This window comes from Humulus lupulus, chromosome 3 (assembly GCF_963169125.1).
Source record: "Humulus lupulus chromosome 3, drHumLupu1.1, whole genome shotgun sequence".
Classification (NCBI taxonomy): Eukaryota; Viridiplantae; Streptophyta; class Magnoliopsida; order Rosales; family Cannabaceae; genus Humulus; species Humulus lupulus.
Window position 1 is genome coordinate 16,925,013 of NC_084795.1, and position 23,523 is coordinate 16,948,535.

Sequence of the window (23,523 nt, forward strand, 5' to 3'; positions counted from 1 at the left end):
AAGAGTCTCATTAGCCACCTTAAGTAACCAAACATTAGGTGATATCTTATAATTATAATTGGTTAGCAATAATCCAATAAAACTTATTAAATTTAAATAACCTCGTACTCAATTACATGATATGATATGATATTGGGCATGACTAGTGCCCCTAGCAATTCTCATAGTAAGAAATTAGTTCACATGCAAAAGTTAAATGACATGCATGAGTCCAAAGATAGGTGTGACATGCCACGAAAAATATGAGCCTTGCTCAACATGAAATTGTGGGTAAAAATCATGAACTAAAAACTATAGTGATTTTTAAAAAAAAATTTCCAGTAACAAAATTTGAATTTTTATTAGTAGGTATTTAAATTCTAATAATTAATAAATATAAATATTTTTAATATACATTTTATTGAAAAACATATAAAAATTATGAAAACTATAATTTAAATAAAAAAGTGCATTTTACTTAATGATTATTCTCTTAACTAACAGAGAGGATGAATAAGTTTAAATGTTAAAGTTGACCGGTTAAAGGACACGTGGCACCATATGATTGATCTACATTGTTATTATTATTATTTTAAATAATTTTTCAAAAAAAATATCATTTTATATTTTTCATTTTTAAAAAAAAAATCAAATTTGTTGCTTTGAATCAATTTAAGATTTAGTAAAAAAAGTTTAATCTTAAATTATTGTTTGGATTTCAAACAAAATTACTTAATCTTTAATTATGTTACACCCAGATTTCGAGCTATGTTAAATATGACCTTGAAATTTGGATTAGCAAACAAGTGGACTCATAAGGTTGGAAATATGCTCCAGGATTAAATATCGAGCCTGCAGGACATAGACGACCTCGAATATGGTGACCTCGGAGTGTTCATGATCTCGAAAAGGTAGCTCCGGAGACGCATCCATCTTCAGGGATGACCCCGAATCAGAGGTCCCGAGCTCGACGCACATACGATCTCAAAAGATGACGGGAAACCTGGGAAGTTAAAGCCTTGGAGATACCTGATAACCACCTTGAATATATATAAGTGATGTCTATACGAAATGTAATCCTCATTTATTATTGTAAATCCCCTAGAATCGTGGGATATTATTTCGTCAGTTATACGTCCCCTGGTCTTCAAGGGACGTTTCCTTTTATATCTGATTATAGGCATTTAAAGCCATTAATTTTATTCACAAAAAGAGTAACTACCCAAAATATGTGGGATAGTATTCTGCAGCCTTCTCTATAAATAGAGGGGTCATGCACCATTGTAATGGACCGAAATTTTGAACCTTGAGAGAAAATTCTGGAGAATTCATTCCTGAAGAATTTCCAGAGATAATCTTGAGTTTAATAACAGAGACTCGTGGACTAGGCAGATTTAACTGCTGAACCACGTAAAAATCGTGTGTTTGTATTGTCTTATTTCAATTGGCCATTATCAGTTATTGTTTATGTGTTCTTCTTTCACTGTTTGACGAAAAACGGCGTCAACAGTTTGGTGCTTTCATTGAGAGCCTTAAGCATTCATCCCTGAGAAAATCATGGCCACAAACAATCAAAACACCCCTGAGGAAAATTACCCAAGACGTCCTGGAAAACAACCAATGGAGAACCCGGATGTTGAAGAGAGAAGTGGGTCCTCTGATTCCCGGGGACCACCTCCTCCACCAAGAGATGAGGATATGTACTACAATCCTGAGCGGTACGTTCCTATTGTGGAACTTGAAAACCGACAACTGAAGCAGCTGTTGGCAGAAGCCAACAAACGGAATGAGGAGTTGACAAGGATAGCCGCAGAGGCGCAGGTGGCTCAGCCCCCGCCTCCGCGCGAAAACCAAGTCCCTCCTCCAAGGGACGTGCATGTTCCTCCCCGGAGGCCCCGCGGGCGTCCGCGAAAGGATGCTGCCACAAGGAGGCCGAATCAACCTCCGGCATCAGCAGAGCCATCCGCTCCACCTAGGCCCCAGAGGAGTACTCGAGCTCGGGCCCCGGCTAACCCGCCTGTAGAAGTGCCTGCAGGAGCTAAGAATAACCGAACCCCTGCAGAGGCTCGGACTCAGGTACCTGGGAGCGCACCGAATGCGGTTGGCCCATCTCGGGCAAATTCTGGACCCTCCAGGCCGCGACAAGGGTGGCAGCCACCGTCGCCTATACGGTTCCCTCCGTCACCCATAAGATATCCTTCGCCCCCACACAGAAACACTTAACCTGTTCGAGATCAGGATCAAGGGCGTGCGGGGGAAAGACAAGGAAACAGAGAGACTTTCCTGGAGCGGAGAGGCGCTCCATCTGAGAGAAGTCAGACGTCTCGGTCTCTCACTGCGGAGACGAGGCGACGTGGAAAGAATCCATCGCGAAATAACCGAGCAATGAGTTTCACCAGTGATGAGTCCGGAGAGACCAGGTCCGTCAGTAAACACGACCGAGGTCGTAAGAATACTGGAAGTCGCAAGAATCGTCCCGACCTGCGAAATCATCTGAATCAGAGTCGGGGGAATGGAGATCAAACAAATCCAGACCTGAGGGATCGCTTAAATAAACGTAGAGATCCCTTGCGGAGACGCGAGCCTGGAATCACTATCAATGACAGTCAATTCCAGACAGCACCTCCTACTGACCTAGTCCAAGAAAGAATTGATCAGCTCGAAAGAGCCTTTAGGCTTTTAAAGAATGAACGAGGAAATGGTCGATATGAGGACTCTGATGAGGAGCTCGAGCCGTTTGCTCCCCATATTTCTGACACTCAATTTCCTCAAGGGTTTTGGATTCCTCACGTCCCCACGTTTGAAGGAAAGACCGACCCGTGTAGTCACCTGAGCACGTTCAACACTATCATGAGAGCCAGTAACGTGGGTTACGAGCTTAGGTGCATGTTGTTTCCAACATCATTGGCAGGACCTGCCAAAAGTTGGTTCGAAAAGTATAAGAGACACTCAATAACCTCATGGGAGCAGTTGTCTAAAGACTTTAAGAAGCAGTTCAGAGCAATGGTAGGGGTCAGACTAGAAGCATCCACCTTAACTAACGTCCGGCAGCAACCGGGCGAAACATTGAAGAGTTACTTAACAAGATTTAATCTGGAAGTAGCCCGAGCTCGGGATGTGGATGACAGTGGACACCTAATGGCTATCCGAGCTGGCATATTACCGGGAAGTGCCCTTTGGGACGACATGCAAGGGAAACCGGTAAGGTCAATAACCGAGTTTAACAGACGAGCGCAAAGGTTTGTCAATGTAGAGGAAGCGAGGTCGACGCTCAAAGCGACCTCCCAGTCCGAAACTACAATGATAAACATCAACTTTGCCTCAACCTCGGTGGACCCAGCGGCACCAAAGCCTGCCTAGGAGAACCCATCCAAGAGGAAAAAGAATGAAGGAAGTAACCCCGAAGCTGAGGGAGGAAAGAAAAAGAAAGGGGAGAGGTATTTCTCCGTGTATAAGGTATACACCGAGCTCAATGAGTCTCGGGAGAACATATATCTGGCTAATGAAAACCAGGTCCCCTTTAGGCGTCCGGACCCGATGAGAAATCAAAAATCCAAGAGGGATTCCAGTAAATATTGTCGGTTCCACAAAGACACCGGACATACAACCGATGAATGTCGACAACTGAAGGACGAGATCGAAGGGTTGATCTCGAGAGGTTACTTCCGGCATTATGTCAAAAACCAGAATACTGGTTAGGCGGCCGCGGGCCAGAGAGTAGCCGCACCTCCGACCACACAAAACAATAACTCCCGATCTTGGGAAGAAGATAGGCCCCCGCCGATAGATGGAGAGGATGTAATAACCATCTCGGGAGGGCCTCATCTCGCAGGAGGGGGCAGGAATGCCCAAAAGAGGTATGTTAACGAGTTGAAGACAGGGGACAAGTCTCCTTATGAACCCGAACCCAGGGCACCAAAAAGCCAGAGGATTGAAACGCAACCAATAACCTTCACCGAGGAAGACGCTTCCCATGTTCAATTCCCTCATCATGATCCGCTGGTTATTACTCTTCAGTTGGCCAATAAAAGGGTCCACCGAGTTCTCATAGATAATGGGAGCTCAGTCAACATCCTCTATAAAGCAACCCTCGAGAAGATGGGACTCTCCCTTCGCGACCTGAAAGCATGTGCAACTACTTTGTACAGCTTTTCAGGAGAAGGAACTGCCTGTATGGGATCCATTGAGCTCCCCATAACCTTGGGAGACTATCCAGTCTCGGTGACCAAGATAATGGAGTTCGTAGTAGTAGACTTACCATCTGCCTACAATGTGCTGCTCGGGAGACCCGCCCTAGTCGGGCTGGGGGCAGTTTCATCAGTAAGGTATCTGGCCCTTAAGTTCCCGACCCCTAGCGGAGTCGGGACGTTGAAAGGAGACCAATTGGCAGGGAGGGAATGCTATAGCATCTCCATGAGAGGAAAGAAACAAACGAACGCTCAAGCACTCGTCATCATACAAAACAAAGACGGAACAGTCTTAGAGGTTGACGAAGAGATCGATCCGAGGATTGAGGAGAAGGTTGACCTCGAACCTTTAGAGGAGCTCGAAGAGGTTCAGCTCGAGGAAGCTGATTCCTCGAAGAAGGTGAAGGTCGGAAAACACCTCCAAGACGAGGCCAAATAGCAATTAATCTGTTTTTTGAAGAAAAACCAGGATGTCTTCGCATGGTCGCACTCAGACATGGTGGGGATAAGCCCGAATGTAGCAAGCCACGCACTAAACATAGACAAAAGCTTTCCCCCGAAGCAACAAAAGCGAAGACAACTGGATGAAGACAGAAAGAAGGCGTTAAAAGAGGAGGTTGACAGGTTAAAGGCAAACCAATTCATTAGGGACGCCTTTTACCCTGATTGGGTAGCCAATCCGGTGTTGGTCCCAAATCCCAATGGGACGTGTAGAACCTGTATTGACTACTCAGATCTCAACAAAGCTTGCCCAAAAGACTGTTTTCCGTTACCAAGGATTGACCAGCTCGTAGATGCCACGGCGGGGCATGGCCTGATGTCGTTCATGGATGCCTATTCTGGATATAACCAGATTCCCATGCATGCCCCCGACCAAGAACACACGAGCTTCATCACGGATAAAGGGCTATATTGCTATAATGTCATGCCATTCGGGCTCAAGAATGATGGAGCCACATACCAACGACTCGTAAACATGATGTTTTCAGAGCAAATAGGGAACAACATGGAGGTTTATGTTGATGACATGCTTGTAAAGTCTCAACTCAACAAGAACCACGTTGATGACCTCGAAGAGTGCTTCGGCGTGCTCAGGAAGTATAACATGAAGCTAAATCCTCAGAAGTGCACTTTTGGGGTATCTTCAGGAAAATTTATGGGCTTTATTGTGAACTCTCGAGGAATCGAGGCTAACCCCGACAAGATCAAGGCCCTAATTGACATGCCCTCACCTTGAAGGCACAAAGATGTCCAATGTCTAACTGGCAGGATGGCAGCCCTAAGCAGATTCATCTCGAAATCTACAGATCGTGGTCTTCCATTTTTCAACTTACTGAGAGGAGGTAAGAAATTTGAATGGACAGAGGAATGCGAGCTGGCCTTTCAAGAACTCAAAAAGCACCTTGCGGAACTACCCATCCTGTCAAAACCGGAAACGAGAGAAATACTGTACCTATACCTTTCAACTACCGAACACGCGATAAGTGCGGTGCTCGTCCGAGAAGAAGAGAGGATGCAAAAACCCGTTTATTACATCAGTAAAAGATTACTGGGGGCAGAGTCAAGGTACCCATTGATGGAGAAACTCGCGCTCAGTCTAATTCATTCATCCCGTAAGCTCCGCCCCTACTTTCAGGCACATCCCATCCATGTACTGACTGATCAACCACTTAGGCAAGTCCTGTCTAAACCAGAAGCATCAGGTCGGCTTCTTAAATGGGCTATTGAGCTCGGACAGTTCGAGATCACCTACCACCCGAGAACGACCATTAAGGCACAGGCATTGGCGGACTTTATAGTGGAATGTACTGGTATAGCCGACGACAAGGTAATAACCACGGCCCACGAGCTGTGGAAACTTTACGTCGACGGCTCGTCAAATGAAAATGGAGCGGGGGCAGGGGTCATTTTAGTTACCCCCGCGGGAAGCAGATTTCATTCTGCCCTAAGATTTGACTTCAAAGCGTCGAATAATGAGGCCGAATACGAGGCTTTACTCGCAGGACTTCGTATAGCTAAGGAGCTCAAAGCTAAAGCTATACATTGCTACAGTGACTCCCAGCTAGTGGTTAATCAAATCTTGGGTTAATACCAGGCTCGCGCCACGAGAATAGCAGCTTATTTGGAGAAGGCAAAATCAGCGTTAGAGTGTTTCGAATTCTATGCAATCGAACAGGTTCCCCGTGAGCAGTTATCAAACGCAGATGCCTTAGCTCGACTCGCTACGTCCTCCGAAAATGAAGAGCTGAATGTCGTACCCATAGAACACCTATCAGCACCTAGCATTAACGAGCCAGAAGAGGAAGATGTGTGTATGATCGAAACAAAGCCGACCTGGATGACCCCGATAGTTGATTATCTCGAAAATGGAATTCTTCCAAAAGATCGGAACCAAGCTCGAAAGTTGATGTATCAACTTCCCCGTTACACAATCTTGGATGGAAGGTTGTACCGAAGGGGATATTCCATGCCGTTACTCAGGTGCGTAACCCCTCCCGAAGCTAAGAAAGTCATTGAAGAAATTCATGAAGGGTTATGCGGAGATCACACTGGGGGGCACAGCCTGTCCAAGAAGATCATACGCCAGGGATATTTTTGGCCAACCATTAAAGCGGATTCTTTCGAGTATGTGAAGAAATGCGACAAATGCCAGAGATTCGCCATGATACCTCGAGCCCCACCATCTGAGCTGGCCATGTTGACATCCCCATGGCCTTTCGCGATATGGGGCATCGACCTCATAGGCTCTCTCCCGACTGGCAAAGGCGGAGTGAAATATGCTGTAGTCGCCGTGGATTACTTCACAAAATGGACGGAGGCTGAACCGTTGGCAACTATAACCTCAAAGAAGATCCTTGATTTCGTTGTAAAGAGCATCGTGTGCCTATACGGAGTGCCAAGGAAGATCGTATCCGACAACGGAACCCAGTTCGATTGCGACCTATTCACCAATTTTTGTGAAAAGAACGGTATAATAAAGAGTTTTTCATCAGTGGCTCACCCTCAAGCGAATGGTCAGGTCGAAGCTGTGAACAAAACTCTCAAGAGTTCACTAAAGAAAAAGTTGGAGGAAGCAAAGGGACGGTGGCCCGAAGAATTGCCCCAAGTCCTTTGGGGATACAGGACAACGGCTCGAACCTCGATAGGACATACCCCGTTCTCTCTAGCATACGGCTGCGAGGCAATGTTGCCCATAGAAGTCGAAATCCCAACGATCCGAACTCAGATTTACGACCAAAGTTCAAACCATACTCAGCTCGAGGAAACCTTAGACTTGATTGAAGAAAAAAGAGAAGAGGCCCAGCTGAGAAACGCTACCTACCAGCACCGAACTACCAAATATTTCAACAAGAGGGTTCGAGATCGAAAATTCGGAATGGGAGATCTGGTGTTAAGACGCGTATTCTTGGCAACTCGAGATCCGGCAGCAGGAGTGCTCGGGCCGAACTGGGAAGAACCATACCAGATAGAGTCAGTCATCCGACCTGGTGTGTACAAACTTGCGAGATTGGACGGGAGCCTAGTACCGCGAGCATGGAATGGCGAACACCTTAGATCTTACTATCAGTAGTGTAGGAAAAGTGTTGCCTATAACCATGAGTTTCTATTTGTATTAGCTTATTTGTTTTTGAATGTCATCAAATAAAAGATCCATTTCGTTCAAATATGTTATTTCTTTTTATTTTTGCAATCTCTCTTAATTTAATAACCTATGGTCACACTCATAGGATATTAAGGGGGCATCATTGGTACATATACCATCAGCTTAAAAAATAAAATAACATATACAAAAAAAAATATAAAGTATTTGGATGTAACCAAATACGCGAGCCTAGATAGTTCGGACATAACCGAATTATCAAAAACATATAAAGTATTTGGATGTAACCAAATACGCGAGCCTAGATAGTTCGGACATAACTGAATTATAAAAAACATATAAAGTATTTGGATGTAACCAAATACGCGAGCCTAGAAAGTTCGGACATAACCGAATTATCAAAAACATATAATGTATTTGGATGTAACCAAATATGCGAGCCTAGATAGTTTGAACATAACCGAATTATCAAAAACATATAAAGTATTTGGATGTAACCAAATACGCGAGCTTAGATAGTTCGGACATAACCGAATTATCAAAAATATATAAAGTACTTGGATATAACCAAATACGCGAGCTGAGATAGTTCGGACATAACCGAATTATCAAAAACCGAAAACGTTTGGAGTTAACCAGATGTGCAAACTTAACAGGTTTGGAACAAACCAGCCAAAAAAAAAAAACTAATTGATGGTAAGTAGGAACCTAAACCTATTTCGAAATCGAAGCTGGAATATCTTAAAGAAAATAGTTTCGAACTCTTAACCTTGGAGCAAAAACTGAGGATGAGAAAAAGTGATTAAGCAAAAAAGATATAACCAAATCATCCACATTACATACCATATAAGTACTTTTGGGTTCATGGTTGAAGTAATATCCGACTTTGAAGAATAACGAGGTCGGAAGCGGATAATTTGAACAAACTGTGCATGAATGCATTGAGCTTCGAACCTAAATCCACAATATGTTTGTATGACTAAATAAACATAACTGATTCATCAATATAAAATGTGTCAAATATTTCGAGCCAAGAAATGTAAAGCATATATAAGTAATATTTAAAGAAATTATATCAGCCCCGAGGGCATAAATTAAAATAATTACAGAAATAAGGGGACGCAGCCCCAATAAATGGTTTCCCCGAGATCAGAGTCAAGGAAGAAGAGTCTCCTTGGCCTTCTCAGCATCTGCAGCACCGGATTCCTCAGGACGAATGGCATGGCTATCCTCCTGGGCTCCCTCCGAAACGGCGTCCCGAGCAGCCTATTCCTTCTCGAGTTGATCAGCCTTCTCCTTCTCGAGCTGCTCAGCCTCTTCCTTCTCGAGCCGAGCATTCCACCTTTCAAGAAGCGATGCCTCGTGAGGACCTAAGAAGCTGGTGTCCAGATCTTCATTGTAGGCCCACATTCGGTACATAGCAGAGTCAACCACTTGATCCTTCTTCTCTTTGTACTCAGTAAGGAAGCAAGCTTTTTCATCCTCCATGATGTCGAAGGTAGCAACCTTTTCCTCTTCAAGCTTCTTGTTGGTCTCCTGAAGCTGGGTGATCTCCTTCTTATGCTCCTCGAGCTCAGCTTTCAGCTTCCCGAGCTCGGTGGCCATGTCCTCACGTTCCTTGGCTTCTGCCTCAAGCTTCGCATTCGCTGCCTTCAGATCATCGCATGCTTTGAGCTGGAGATCCTTCACCTCCTGAGCATGAGACTTGCTCGAGTGGATCTCATTGTTCAGCTTATAGTTGAGCTGGGCAGTAAAGGCAAGAGCCTGAAAAAGGAAGAGACCACCATTAGCTCCAGGTCAATGTGATTATAAGTAGAAAAGGAAGGACTATAGGAGGATACTCACCGCGGCAGTATGCTTGATACTCTTCTCGTAGAGAACAGTGCAGTCTCGGGTGTCATTTAAGCACTGCCATTGGGGAGCTTCGAGACTGCCATAGCTCTGGCCGATCCGGGACATAACATCCGAGACCAGCGTAGATCCATGGGACCCAGCGACATTATCGACCACGTATGCATCCATGTGGGTGGAAATTGATAGCTTCTGAGCTCGAGAAGCAGAAGGCCTTCTAGTAGGCGGACCTAAGGATGACTGACCTACCACAGGAGGTTGGGACTCAGCCATAATGAAGGGACCAACCAGCAAAGTTGGCGCCACAGCAGAGGCGACGACCTGCGAGGACGGCGCCATTGTGGAAGTGTCGGCCTGGGAAGTCGCCGCAGCGATGGAGCTCGAAACTGGCGGAGCAAGGGGAGGTGTTTTCTTGGACCTCTTGGGGCCCTTGCCCGGCTGGTCAGTCTTAAACGACCCCGCTCTGGGACGCTTGCTCCTCTTGGCGCCAGCACCATCGATGATGTTGTCGAGGTCGGAGTCCATCTTGCCTGCATAAGTGACAACACAGAGTGAGTCAGTAAAAGAGAAGCATACAAGTTGTTTCAGTATCACTGACATATAAAGTGATGATAGAAGAAACCTAACTGGAACTCTCCCCTGAACTCGAGCTTGGGGACCATGAAATTCCCCTGTCTTCAGAGGAGGCGGGGGGAGTGCCTTCCCTATATGTAGGTGATAACCTCGAAAGGTCCCTATAATCGTTGGTCCTGTACTGAACAACTATCCCGTTCCACACCTCGTCCGTGGTATACATGGTGTCGTATTTCCCGAGCCCACTATCAAACCTATGGACACAGTCATCTACCCAACTCCATATGTAGAAGTGGTATCTATCCTGTGGGCGTGAGACTAACCTATTGGGCCTGTGTTTTAGTAAGGTGGGGGACCACATTCTCGAGGTAGGGAGGACTTTACCTTCATCTGAATCCGAGCTCGAGGCTTCATCATTAACCTCATTCCCAGACGGCGAACTCCTCTGGCGAACTGGAAGTGGTGGCCTCGTTTCTCTCCTCGGAGGGAGGGAGGGCACCTGTGGGCAGGGGCACCTGCTCCCAGTGTTCATATTTTATATTGGACCAGTCAAAGGTGGACTGGCCCTCCTCCAAAAGTCCGCACTTTCGGAGCTTATCCTCGTGTAAAAGGTATAGGAGAGACCTCCTGCCACGGGGGAGTTGGAGCAGGGTCTCTCTATGCTCCTTCATTGTATCGTCAGGAGTGGGACGCTGAAAATTGGCTGAAAGATAACATATTTCTACTAAGTATGGATCTAAGAGCTAAAATCTCGAGCACAGAAATAAAGATAACAAGAATACTTACGAATTCGCCTGAACGAGTAGTGTCGAGACGGGGACAGACCGTCTCTCCAGAAGAAGGCCCTCTTGAAATCAGGCGGATGATTGGGAAGATCTCCAAAGACCTTCTTCTCCTTGGGATAGCTCGAGAGGTAATAAAAGCCATCCCCTCCCCGAGCTCGGGAGGGGTTACTTTTCAGGCAAAAGAGATACAAGATCTCTTGAGGCAAAGGTCCTTTCCACCCCATCTCGTGGTATAAGGACCTCAGGGCAGACAGTACCCTGTAAGAGTTGGTGTTGAGTTGGAACGGGGCCAACCCAAAAAAATCCGTGAAGTCCTTGAAAAAATAATTCAAGGGCAACAGAGCTCCTGCCCTCATGTGTTCCTGGCTCCAGGCCACGTATTTCACACTGGCGTCGCGGCCCCCAGGGGCGAAGCAGCTTCGTTCATGGTCGACCGGAGGTCAACACTTCAAGGAGCCTCACAGGCTAAGGCCGTGGAAAGCCAGGATGTCAGTTATCTGACTAGTTGTGGTAACCGAGCTCCAGTAGTGCTCGGCCTCAAACATTTCTCTCCTCGGCTGCGAGGAAGAAGGTTCCCCCATTAGTGAAAATTTGAGCTCTTCTGGATGGTACGCGACAGTAACCTTTAATGCAGGATCGAGAGGAATCGACCTAGGTCCTGAATAGGATTCCGGATAGAGGGCCTCCTGAAGAACTCTCCTCTTCCCCTCTATGACCTCGTCTATCTGGCGGCGGTAGTGAGCTCGAATGTCCTCTTGCTCGCGCGCAAGCTCGTATTCTCTTATCCGACGTTGATTCCGGGCGAACAACGATTCTGGGCTCGGAGATTTTGGCTCGTAAGGGATTGCCAGCAATGACCCCCACCGTCTTTCCAGATTCTGTGACATCTAGCGAGAAAGAAAAAATGGTGAGGGCCATGCATGCAAGAGTTCCGAGCTCGAACTTACGAGCTCGGGGTTAAGGAGCAAAACAAGCTATATATTAAGACCCTTATTAAAGAGTTAGGACGTGCGTCCCACGGGAAAGGAAGGAGAGTGGAAATTTTTTTGGAAATCCCGAAAATCAAGGGAAAAGAGAGTGGCGGTTTCTCAGGAAAGGCAGCCTTGGGTTTCGTGCATTTGTCAAGGCCCATGTTTTTTACCCGAAAACTTAGTGTACAAGAAACGTCACCTAAAAAATTTCAAAACCCAGAAAATAGGAACCTCACTCAAATATGAAAACTGGGTATAAGCCAGTGATGTAAATCCAGTATGGAAGTCTAAAAAGCATAAGAGCCTATCGGATCAAAACCTCCTATCATGTTATGCTAAGGATGTAAACTAGTATATACACATACACAACAAGAACAGCATGAATAAAAACTGACAAAATGGAAAACAAAGATTGCATACTTACACAATAATGGCGATTGCAGAGAGATTGTCGATTGAAGAAGAGGTTGCAAATAAGAACTCACGGACTCGAACAAGACCAGGGTTTCTTTGTTTCTTTGGCCGAGAAAACATGCACAGAATAGAAACTTTATAAAGAGGTCTCTGGTTTCGTTTTTCTTCTTTTCTTGCTTTTGGTGAACGAAGGTAAAAATGAAGACGAAGAATGGGGTCTCGTATATATAGATGGAAAAAGGGGGATTAATCCGGGGCGTTGAATGAAATCCTTGCTAGATTGAACGGATGGGAATCAATGACAAGATGGCACCGAAAAGGTGGCAGACGGATGATCGTGGGCATGTTTCCAAGGTACTCAAGTACCAAAAATGAGCAATACCCAGCTGACGTGTGTCCATTTTCAAAAGTGTGACGGTACAGTTATCAAAGAAAGTAGTTCAAAAGTTTCCTTCTCTTAGGATTCGAACAAATACTTTTGAGGGGGCAAGATGTTACACCTAGATTTCGAGCTATGTTAAATATGACCTCGAAATTTGGATTCGCAAACAAGTGGACTCATAAGGTTGGAAATATGCTCCAGGATTAAATATCGAGCCTGCAGGACATAGAAGACCTCGAATATGGTGACCTCGGAGTGTTCATGATCTCAAAAAGGTAGCTCCGGAGACGCATCCAACTTCAGGGATGACCCCGGATCAGAGGTCCCAAGCTCGACGCACATACAATCTCGAAAGATGACGGGAAACCTGGGAAGTTAAAGCCTTGGAGATACCTGATAACCACCTTGAATATATATAAGTGATGTCTATACGAAATGTAATCCTCATTTATTATTGTAAATCCCCTAGAATCGTGGGATATTATTTCGTCAGTTATACGTCCCCTGGTCTTCAAGGGACGTTTCCTTTTATATCTGATTATAGGCATTTAAAGCCATTAATTTTATTCACAAAAAGAGTAACTACCCAAAATATGTGGGATAGTATTCTGCAGCCTTCTCTATAAATAGAGGGGTCATGCGCCATTGTAATGGACCGAAATTTTGAACCTTGAGAGAAAATTATGGAGAATTCATTCCTTAAGAATTTCCAGAGATAATCTCGAGTTTAATGACAGAGACTCGTGGACTAGGCAGATTTAACTGCTGAACCACGTAAAAATCGTGTGTTTGTATTGTCTTATTTCAATTGGTCATTATCAATTATTGTTTATGTGCTCTTCTTTCACTGTTTGACGAAAAACGGCGTCAACAAATTAAAAAAAAAGTAGAAAAAAATGATAAATAGGAAGATTTTAATAATAATAATAATAAATAAATAAATTTGAGGATTAACAATGAAAAAATAAATTAAAAAAAATGTATTTTTGATACTTAATCTTAAATTGAAAAAAATATTAATTTTTTTTTTTGAAAAAAATGTAAATTTTATTTTTTGTTAAATTGAAAAATAAATTGAAAATTATTTTAAGAATAATAACAATGTGGACCAATCATGTGGTGACACGTGTTCTTTGATCGGTCAACTTTAACATTTAACGCTGTGTATATCTAATTGCAAGTAAATTTCACGTTTGGGTACTTTTTCCACCAAAAAATCAATTTGGGTATTTAAGTGTTAGTAGGTTGTAAATTTAGGTATTTTAGCCGCAAATATCCATTCTTTTTATTATAGGAATATTTACACATCAGCTTCTTTTTCAAGCTTTATTTACAAAATTCACCTAAATTTTTTTATTTATAAATATATATATATATACTAGATACAATTAACTTGCAAAGCAAGTTTACTTAGTTTTATTTATAAAATTTATTAATTATTTTTATTAAATTTATATTAATGTTATATAAATTTTAAATAAATACCTTATTTTAATTACATAATTTATTTATTTTTGTTTAAGTTTATGTTTGTTCTAATTTTTTAATTTGGGAGTGATAACAAGATATTATATATTATATGTTTAATGTAATATTAAATATTATATGTGAATTTTAAATTTAAGTTTTTTGTTAGTTTTTTTTAAAGTAATTTGTTGCTAATTGACAGCAGATTATATTATATGTTTAATATGATATTATTCTATTAAGTGAGTTTAAGTTTAATTAAATTTTATTTAAGTTATAAAACGTATAATTTTATTATTTTGAAATAATTATTATTGTAAAATATCTCAAAAATATCTTATTTTAATTTATTTATTATTTTAAAATAATTATCATTGTAAAATATCTTAAAAATGTCATATTTTAATTTGTTTAATTATTTATTATTTTTAAATAATTATCATTGTAAAATATCTCAAAATATCTTATTTTAATTTTTCTAATTATTTATTTTATTTTATTTTATTTAAGTTTAAGTGTTTACAAACTACCATTAACCATAAGAATATTATGTTAAATATAAGAATATTCCGTTAAAATTAATATTAAAAAAATAAAAAACCGTTAAAACAAAAAAATTTCTTTATCTACACACTTATTATAAAAGAGATATTTATATATATATATATATATATATCTTGTCACACCATCATAATATTCTTATCAGCACGGATAAAGAGGCAACATCCTCACTGGTTGGATTTTCTCATTAATTTGGATTTAAAAAAATAATGGATAAGGTTATCTTATGATGATGTCTTATTATCATGTTAAAGATACTGGTTAGTTGTAAAAACATGACTTTTTATTTAAGATATAATCTTAATATTAACTAAAAAGACGTATATTAAGATAACAAATTTTAGTAACCAAATATATATGAAATAATGTAGTCTACAAATAAGCTTATATGAAAAAGTAATCGATTAATATATTAAGTAACAAAATAATTATTTTGAAAACCTAGAAAAATGAAAAATAATCTTGGCTTTCGTGAACTTTTCCATTTCAAGTATATTATAATTTAAATTCTATCTTTTGATGAGGTGTGGCAAGATATTTTTATAAATAAAATGTTTGAAGTTATTTTTTGTAATTATTTTATGTTAAATGTATATAAATAAAAAAATTATTTTTTATAAGAAATAATTAATTGGGCTTGAATTTGAGCACCAATTGAGAAAAAGGCCTGACCTAAATAGGGCACGACACGAACTGAATGAGGATTACTTGATAATTAGGGAAAAGTTGAGAACTACCCACTTTTAGAAGTAGTTAACTAAAATTATATACTAAATATATTTAGTTGAACTTTACCCATTATTATCATGAGATTTCCTAATTTACCCTTATTTGAGCACATGATTCTAAGTGTTTTTGTAATGTGTATTATATGTGTCATATTATAGTTAAATTAGAAATGCATTCTAATTGTAATGTGTTTAAAGATAAAAAAAAAACATGTAATTAAAGGGGTATAATGGGCACATTAATTAAAAATTTGGATACTAAAATAAGAATTAAAAATAATAGGTAAAAATGAAAGGACATCATTTAAAATGGGTACAATGTGTAATTTTTCCTGATAACTACCCAGTTTTAAGATTAGTAAATTAAAATTAGCCATTAAATAAATTTAGTTAAATTTTACTCATTATTATAATGACATTTCTTATAGTACTATTGCTTATACATATATAACATAAGTATGACTAAATGTTATAATTGGTAGATTCAAATAAATATTGGGTATAAAATGATTTTTTTTTAAAAGTGGCTAAAAATTAAATGACATCTCTAAAACTGAACATTTAGTGTAATTTTCTCAACTCTACTTGAATGAGTAGTTTTGGGCTCACCTTCCTCAAATGTAGGCCGCCATGTCCATGTCCTGCACACATTTTTACAGGAGTTGGCCAAGCATGGTTCGAATTTGCTTAGAGGCATGAAATGTGGATTCCTAGGCCGACCCAACCCATATTTTACAGCTCTATATACAATGGTGATTTCACATCAATAAGACACATTGCACATGGTACATGACTTTTTTTTTTGTCGTACTTTGATTAAAATGGAAGTTCCAATTTTTTACAATTCATATGACTTCTTGTTTTTCTCTTTAATATATGGCATTATTAATCAGTTTGTTGTATTATTTTTAATGACATTTTTTTTTGTATTTTTTTAATTTAATATTATTATTTTTTAATTCATTTTTATTAGTTTGTACTTAAAAATATAGTCCGTGATTAATTTTATTTTTCATTCCCTCGTTTTTATTATCTCCCTCTATTTCTTACTTCATTTTTTTTCGTCCGTCTTCATCTGATTGTTCTAAATCTTTATCTATTATTTTCATTGGATAAATAACATAATTGGTTAATATGCAATTCCAACAAAAAAAATAGAATGTTGCAATAGATTTATCTGTCAAATCTTGGATCTGAATTTTTTTCTTCCAAAATATGTAAGATCCTATCAAAATTACTTTATTACAACGATCAAAGTAGTAATTAGTTACAACTTTTCTTCGTTCAAGAGTAGTAGCTGGTTACGATTTTGAAACCAAAAGAAAAAAGTTTTCCCAAACTTGTAACATGTTACCAGTTTTAAACTTGTAACCTGTTACCAGTTTTAAACTTGTAACCTGTTACTAGTTTTAAACTTGAAAAAGTTGTAACCAGTTATAATTTATCTTATTACTGGTTACCTGAATAAAATTTTGAAAAAAAGGACAATTTCATATTCAAATTCTCAACTCATAAATCAATTGTTGGTCTCAATTTTTTTAATAGAATTGATCGACTAATATTGATATTGAGTAGCATAAAATCAATCGAAATTGTGAATGAAAGTTTACAATATGTGGGAATGTGGAAAATTTTGAAACTTAATTGCCAACAAATAAGAGTATAAATCCTGTAAATTTTTTGGTAGAAAAAGATAGTGATCAAGGTAGAATGACATATGAAATTATATTTTTTATATGATTACAAAAAAATTTGTGACTAAAAATATATTTAAAAGTATTAGCAATAAAAATAATAACTTATTGTGACTAAATATATTTTTGCTCAAGGACAAATTGTTACTCTATAATACTTTCAGTCACAAATAATCATTTGTTAGGATTAAAAACAATATTTAGTCGTACAAAATTTATGTTACCACAAAAAAATCATCAATGATAATGTTTTTGGCGGTGTTTATATATAAATTAAAATAGATACTGTAATTATATCATTAATAAAGGGATTCTGAATGAGGATTTCCAATTATTCCACCTCTTTTTTTCTTCCCATAATCCTTCTTGCCATACTAGAGGATTTGCCTCTTTTACTATTTATCTCTTTCCTCTTTTTTCCATCACCTACTTTTCTCTCTTAAAAACTTCGACTTAATCATCTTGACATTTATAGAATTCACGTCCACATGAGTAAGGACTTTTTGGAAAGGCATTTATAGAGGAGAAAAAACTGCATATTTATAATTAAATAAGTAGAGAGAGAGAGAGAGAGAGAGAGAGAGAGAGAGAGAGAGATGGCTTGGAGATTGAGGTGAGAGAGAAAAGTAATAAAAGTGACTGCAAAATTCAGAATGAAAAAAAAGGCTGAAAATGACTTGCATTGGTAATAAATAATGATACAGGTAGGATATAATCATCCCTTGCTCGCGTATTAGTTACGTTTTATCAATACCACAAATAAATATATATATATATATTTAGCTTTAAAACATGGAAATAAATACCAGCAAATAGCTATTTAACATTTACTTTTTGAAAAACAAGTCGAAAGGAGAAGCAAATCTCCAATTCTTTAATATTTTTACTTGAGTGAAATTGATATTGAAGCCTATTATTAATTATACAAAAACAAATGCCGAATATGATTGTGTAACGCATCATGAAAATATCACTATAATATTTACATATGGTATTAATGCATGGACAACAAGTACTCTACTACCAGCGTTGAATTTCCATACAATATATCTCTTGTCTGTAGTCAATAAAAAAAATGAAGATGGGACGGTCCTTTCTGCTTCACTTTCTCTCTGTTTTAACCTTCACTACATTCTTCTTAGTATCCCAAACCGGGCCGGCGACTGGTCTGCCGCTGGCCACCAATTCGAGATGGATTGTGAATGAGATCAGCGGGAAGAGAGTGAAACTAGCCTGCGTGAATTGGGTTTCTCATCTTGAGGTGGTGCTGGCCGAAGGGCTCAACAAGCAGCCCATCGATGCCATCGTTGGCCGAATCTCGTCGATGGGGTTTAACTGTGTTCGCCTCACTTGGCCAGTCTACTTGGCCACCAACAACTCACTCGCCTCTCTCACGGTTCGACAGTCCTTCCAAAGGTTCGGTCTTGCAGAAGCCATAGCTGGTATTGAGGCCAATAATCCCTCCATCATCGATATTCCCCTCATCAAAGCCTACCAGGTACGTAATATACATATTTATATACTATATCCCATTAGGTTAGTGTTGACTATATATATGTAATATTATAGGCAGTGGTAGCTGGGCTTGGAAAAGGGAAGGTGATGGTGATCCTGGACAATCATGTTAGCAATCCCAGCTGGTGTTGCCACAATACTGACGGCAATGGGTTCTTCGGCGATAAATACTTCGACCCAGAGCAGTGGATTGAGGGGCTTACTCGAATGGCGACGTTGTTCAAGGGTCACCGCAATGTCGTCGGCATGAGCTTGAGGAACGAGCTCCGTGGGCCCAGGCAGAATGAAGACGATTGGTACAAGTAAGTATACAAAAAGAATAAAATGTTCTACATATAGTGACAAATCAATGGTACACATGGCTATGTGTAGATGTTTATTGCTAGTTCATAGAATCATAGTCGCATGTGTGAATATACTTTATATAGTGTAAAATCAAGAGAATAATACATTATGTACATTATCTATACACAACTGAAAAATAAAATTAAAAAAAAAAAAGAAAATTGAACGGTTACAATGAAATATCCCAAACAAACTTATATATTAAAAGAGAAAAGTGAAAAATAAGATCTTTTAGAGTAAGGCTCTCTCAAATTGAATTATTTTGTTAACATTTTTTTTTTGTTTAATTTATTGTGTTAATTATTTTTTTTTCTTGCCTCTGCAATTTTTTTATATTATATTTATACATAATTAAAAACACACACAGAGAAAAGAATGTGCATATATCTTTAAAAGTCTTATATCCTATCATCTGTAATGTGAGAAGATATCTTTATAAAATTTTAAATATGATCGCCCCTTAATTCTAAGTCAAAATAATATACATAAAAAAATGCGAATTCTTTAGTCCTTCGGAGAACTCAATCCTTCAATGTGAGGTCTAGTTTTTTACCAAGTGTCAAAATTTTATAGGAGTTTGTCTCTTTTTCACATGTTCCTTTGACTTGCCATCACTGATTGTGTGAACCAGTTGGAAAGTTGTTGGTGATGTGGGTATAAAAAGTATGGGCAAAAAAGTAATTCTCTCTCTAAATATATGTACAGTTGAGAACTTGATCGTAAACTTAATATAAACTTGAGAGATATTTATGATTTTGGTAACGTAAACATTATACTTCCGCTAAGTGATTTATATGTTATGTTGTGTAAGACGCAACAATAACAACGTAAGTAAAACTGATATATATTTTGCAGTTGTTTTATAAGATTTTTTTAAGTTTTTTCCCTGGAGAGGTTTCATTTATTCAATATTGGGATGAATGAATCACTAACTCAATTAGGTATGGGAAAATGTTATTTAGATGACTGATTAATTAGGAGACTCAGTATTTGTTTGATTGATATATATTTGACACAAACATATAATACCTTGCAACTAGTGTTTACATAAATTAAGTGTTAAAATATTCTTAATATAATATCATAAGTTTAATGGGAAGGTCTTAAACAACACCTGACGCTCCTTCCAACTCATGGCGAACAACACCAGTTCTTCAATTATCAACCTCTATGTGCCCATCCTCTACTCTCAACAAAAAAACTATGACCCAAAATTTATAAGATTTATTGTTCGATTTAAGAGGGAATGAACCTTTTGAAATAAGTCCTTCAAACAATGAAGAAGAAGAAAAAAACAAAAATAAGATGTAAAGGGTGGTCGGTTGCTAAGGGGTAATTAGGGGCATATTGGTATTTTGACACCCAATACACTCACCAAATAAGTTTAACCGTCCACTTTGGAAATAACTAGATCCAATGGCTTAAAACCAACGTAAGACTAAGTCCTTCGAAATCAACCGAGGATGGAAGAATTCTCCTAAAAAAAAGCACTTATTTTCTTCTTCCCATACTTTGCTGTCTTTCTTTTTATTTTGTTTTTTGATTCTCAACTACTAAACACAGTGTTAACCTTTTATTTGATCATTTTTACAGGTACATGCAAAGAGGAGCCGAGGCAGTTCACTCGGCAAACCCAAATGTTCTTGTGATTATCTCTGGTTTACATTTCGATACGCACTTGTCATACCTACGAAATCGAGCATTCAGGCTCACATTTTCTGGGAAGCTAGTATTTGAAGTTCATTGGTATTCGTTTATAGATGGCAAGGCATGGGAAAGTGAGAATGCAAATAAAGTGTGTGGTTGGGTGGGTGATAACATGAAGACACAATCTGGGTTCTTGGTAAAGAAAGGATTCCCTTTGTTTTTAAGTGAGTTTGGAGTGGATGAAAGGGGGACCAATGAGAATGACAACAGGTACTTGAACTGTGCCTTAGCTGTAGCAGCTGAACTGGACTTGGATTGGGCTTTGTGGACTTTGGCTGGTAGTTACTACTTCAGAGAAGGTGTTGTTGGATTAGATGAGGTTTATGCAGTCTTAAACAAGGATTTCAATGGACTCCGAAATGCAACTGTCTTACACAAGATCACTTCACTCCGACACTCATTTCAAGGTATGTATTCATAATTAATGAATGTCATACTATTTTATTTTTCATAATATAGAAGCTGAATAACTAATTAATTTAAGATTGTTCCTATTTGACATGTGTACATGAGGTGATGTCTTTGATTAAGCATATCCGATAATACTTATTAAATTCAAATAAGTGGGACTTGTATGGAAAAAAATCATCTGTCTCCTCCATGTCCCACCAATTATTTAAAGACACCTCATTTATTTATTTAATATATATTTAAATTATTTATAACTTTCTCTTTTCTCAACTATGGAGACAGAGAATTGGGGCATCAGATTTTTTTTCATATTGTATTGCTATGTCACTTTTTTGTCGTGTAGACAACAATGATGCTCTTTAGCAATTTTTTTAATTTAAATTAAAAAAAATAACCCAACTACTAAAGTTTACCAATAATAATATGCCAATGTCATAGAATATAGTAGAACAATACTTTTTTTTTCTTCTTTTGAATAGGTATATGTGTTGCTTAGCACAACCATGTGATATAATGTTGTAGATTTTATTTGCAATTGTTGTGCTGAGCATCTGGCGTGGCCCAAAATTTTGGAAGCCTTTAGGCAAAATTTTAAAATGAGTTCTTTTCCAAGGAAAAAAAATTCAAAGGTTTTACCTTAATATAGATCATTCAAAAGATGACAAAAAAATCTTTACACCCATTTAATAAATGCAAATATTTTAAATTCAAGTGCTTGTTGTAGAAATATATATACAAGTAAAAATGAGGCTAGATCATTAAATAAACTACAAGTAAACAAAATATATTGAAACTTTAAAAATGTATAAACAAATCAAAATTCTAAACAGATCAATAGGATCTCTAGATAAACTTGAACCAAAAATACAAATGTTGTCATTTGAGTTTGTTTATTATGCATGATTGATGCTCTGTCTATGTTATGAGGCTCACTCACCTCTAGGTGAGGCTACCTCTAGGTTAATAGACACCAATAAATTGAACACCACACAAATAATAAAAATAATTTCTACATGATAATTTAATAATGATGTGGGATCTAGTTGTATTATTGTGTAGTGCTAACCAATTAATATACGTATCATAGTATATCAATGCACTTTATAATTTAGACTTTAGAATGGTTGAAAACAATGCTAAATATGAAATTTGCAGGGCCAGGCTTATCAACAAGTCGATCACACAAAGTCATTTTCCACCCAGCAACTGGTGATTGTGTTGTAAGAAAATCCCAATCGGGTCCATTGGCATTAGGTCCTTGCTCTAGTTCTGATGCTTGGCATTATTCACATTATGAGAATACACTGACGATCAGAGGAACACCCTTCTGCTTACGAGCACAAGAAGTGGGGAAACCAGCCCAACTTAGCAAAGATTGTACTGCCGTTGACTCCAAATGGAAGCCCATATCGGATTCTAACTTGCAACTCTCCACTACGACTGGCAAAAACGACACCGTTTGCCTAGACGTTGACAGTAGTGCGAATGAGGTTGTCGTAAATGCTTGTTATTGCGTGAGTGAAGATAGTTGGTGTGACCCGTCTAGGCAATGGTTCAAACTTGTTTACAGCACAAGAAAACCAAAGGCAGGATCTTTTTCTAAGATGATGATAACTCCAACAAATGATGGACTTGCCGATTGAGGAATCTGATAATGGAAGTCTTTGCTCACAATGTTATCTTTAGAGAATAATTTATATATGGTTTTGATTTATTCTAGCTCAAAACCAGTATTATTAAGATTGTTTACTTCGTCTATATAGATATGTGAAAAACCATCTATATTATGACAATCGTTACGTTATTTTATATCATCTTAAATCAGATGAATCATAAAATAATATATTATATGCAATTGTTGTATATTGATCATACCATATATCATACCCCCTTACTTAAAAATACTTAGATTGTAATCTATATAAGGGTTTGCTCTCTTATTCTTCCTATATATATTCTTATTTCATAATAATTGTAGTTATAATTATTTAGTTCTCAAATATTTAAGAATTATATAAGAATCTTAATTTAAAATATATATATATATTTATATAAAAATTCTTTGGTAGGGGGCATTTTTTTTTTTTAACACAATGAGAAATTGTAACTAAATTCATAGCACGCGTATGTCTGATTTGATTTTATATGCGTGTAAAATTGACGGTTTGAATCTTGATTTTGACATCCTAAATCATTTTATTTTTTAAAAAAAAAATTAGTAAGATATCTACTATAACTATCATATACACCATTATATATAAAAAAATGAACAAGACCTGAACCAAAAATTCATTCTTCCGTTGCACTATCTCTCTACTACCAATTCCATTTTGAGTATTGAGGTTAGAGTAT

General features: G+C 38.3%; 1 protein-coding gene across 1 annotated transcript; it reads left to right on the top strand.

The window, feature by feature from the left end:
* The first annotated feature begins 18,013 nt into the window (after positions 1 to 18,013).
* Positions 18,014 to 23,026, top strand: LOC133822228 (glycosyl hydrolase 5 family protein-like). The gene is made up of 4 exons (XM_062254496.1): positions 18,014 to 18,691; positions 18,763 to 19,010; positions 20,647 to 21,167; positions 22,327 to 23,026. Exons 1-4 carry the CDS (start codon positions 18,269 to 18,271, stop codon positions 22,812 to 22,814), a joined length of 1,680 nt encoding a protein of 559 aa, XP_062110480.1. The 5' UTR covers positions 18,014 to 18,268; the 3' UTR covers positions 22,815 to 23,026.
* The last annotated feature ends 497 nt before the right edge of the window (positions 23,027 to 23,523 follow it).

Bases quoted from the DNA above. Each gene is read 5' to 3' on its own strand.
- LOC133822228 (XM_062254496.1), top strand. From the start codon at position 18,269: ATGAAGATGGGACGGTCCTTTCTGCTTCACTTTCTCTCTGTTTTAACC. The intron at 18,692-18,762 runs GTACGTAATATA...GTAATATTATAG, and splicing joins CCCTCATCAAAGCCTACCAG to GCAGTGGTAGCTGGGCTTGG. The intron at 19,011-20,646 runs GTAAGTATACAA...TCATTTTTACAG, and splicing joins AATGAAGACGATTGGTACAA to GTACATGCAAAGAGGAGCCG.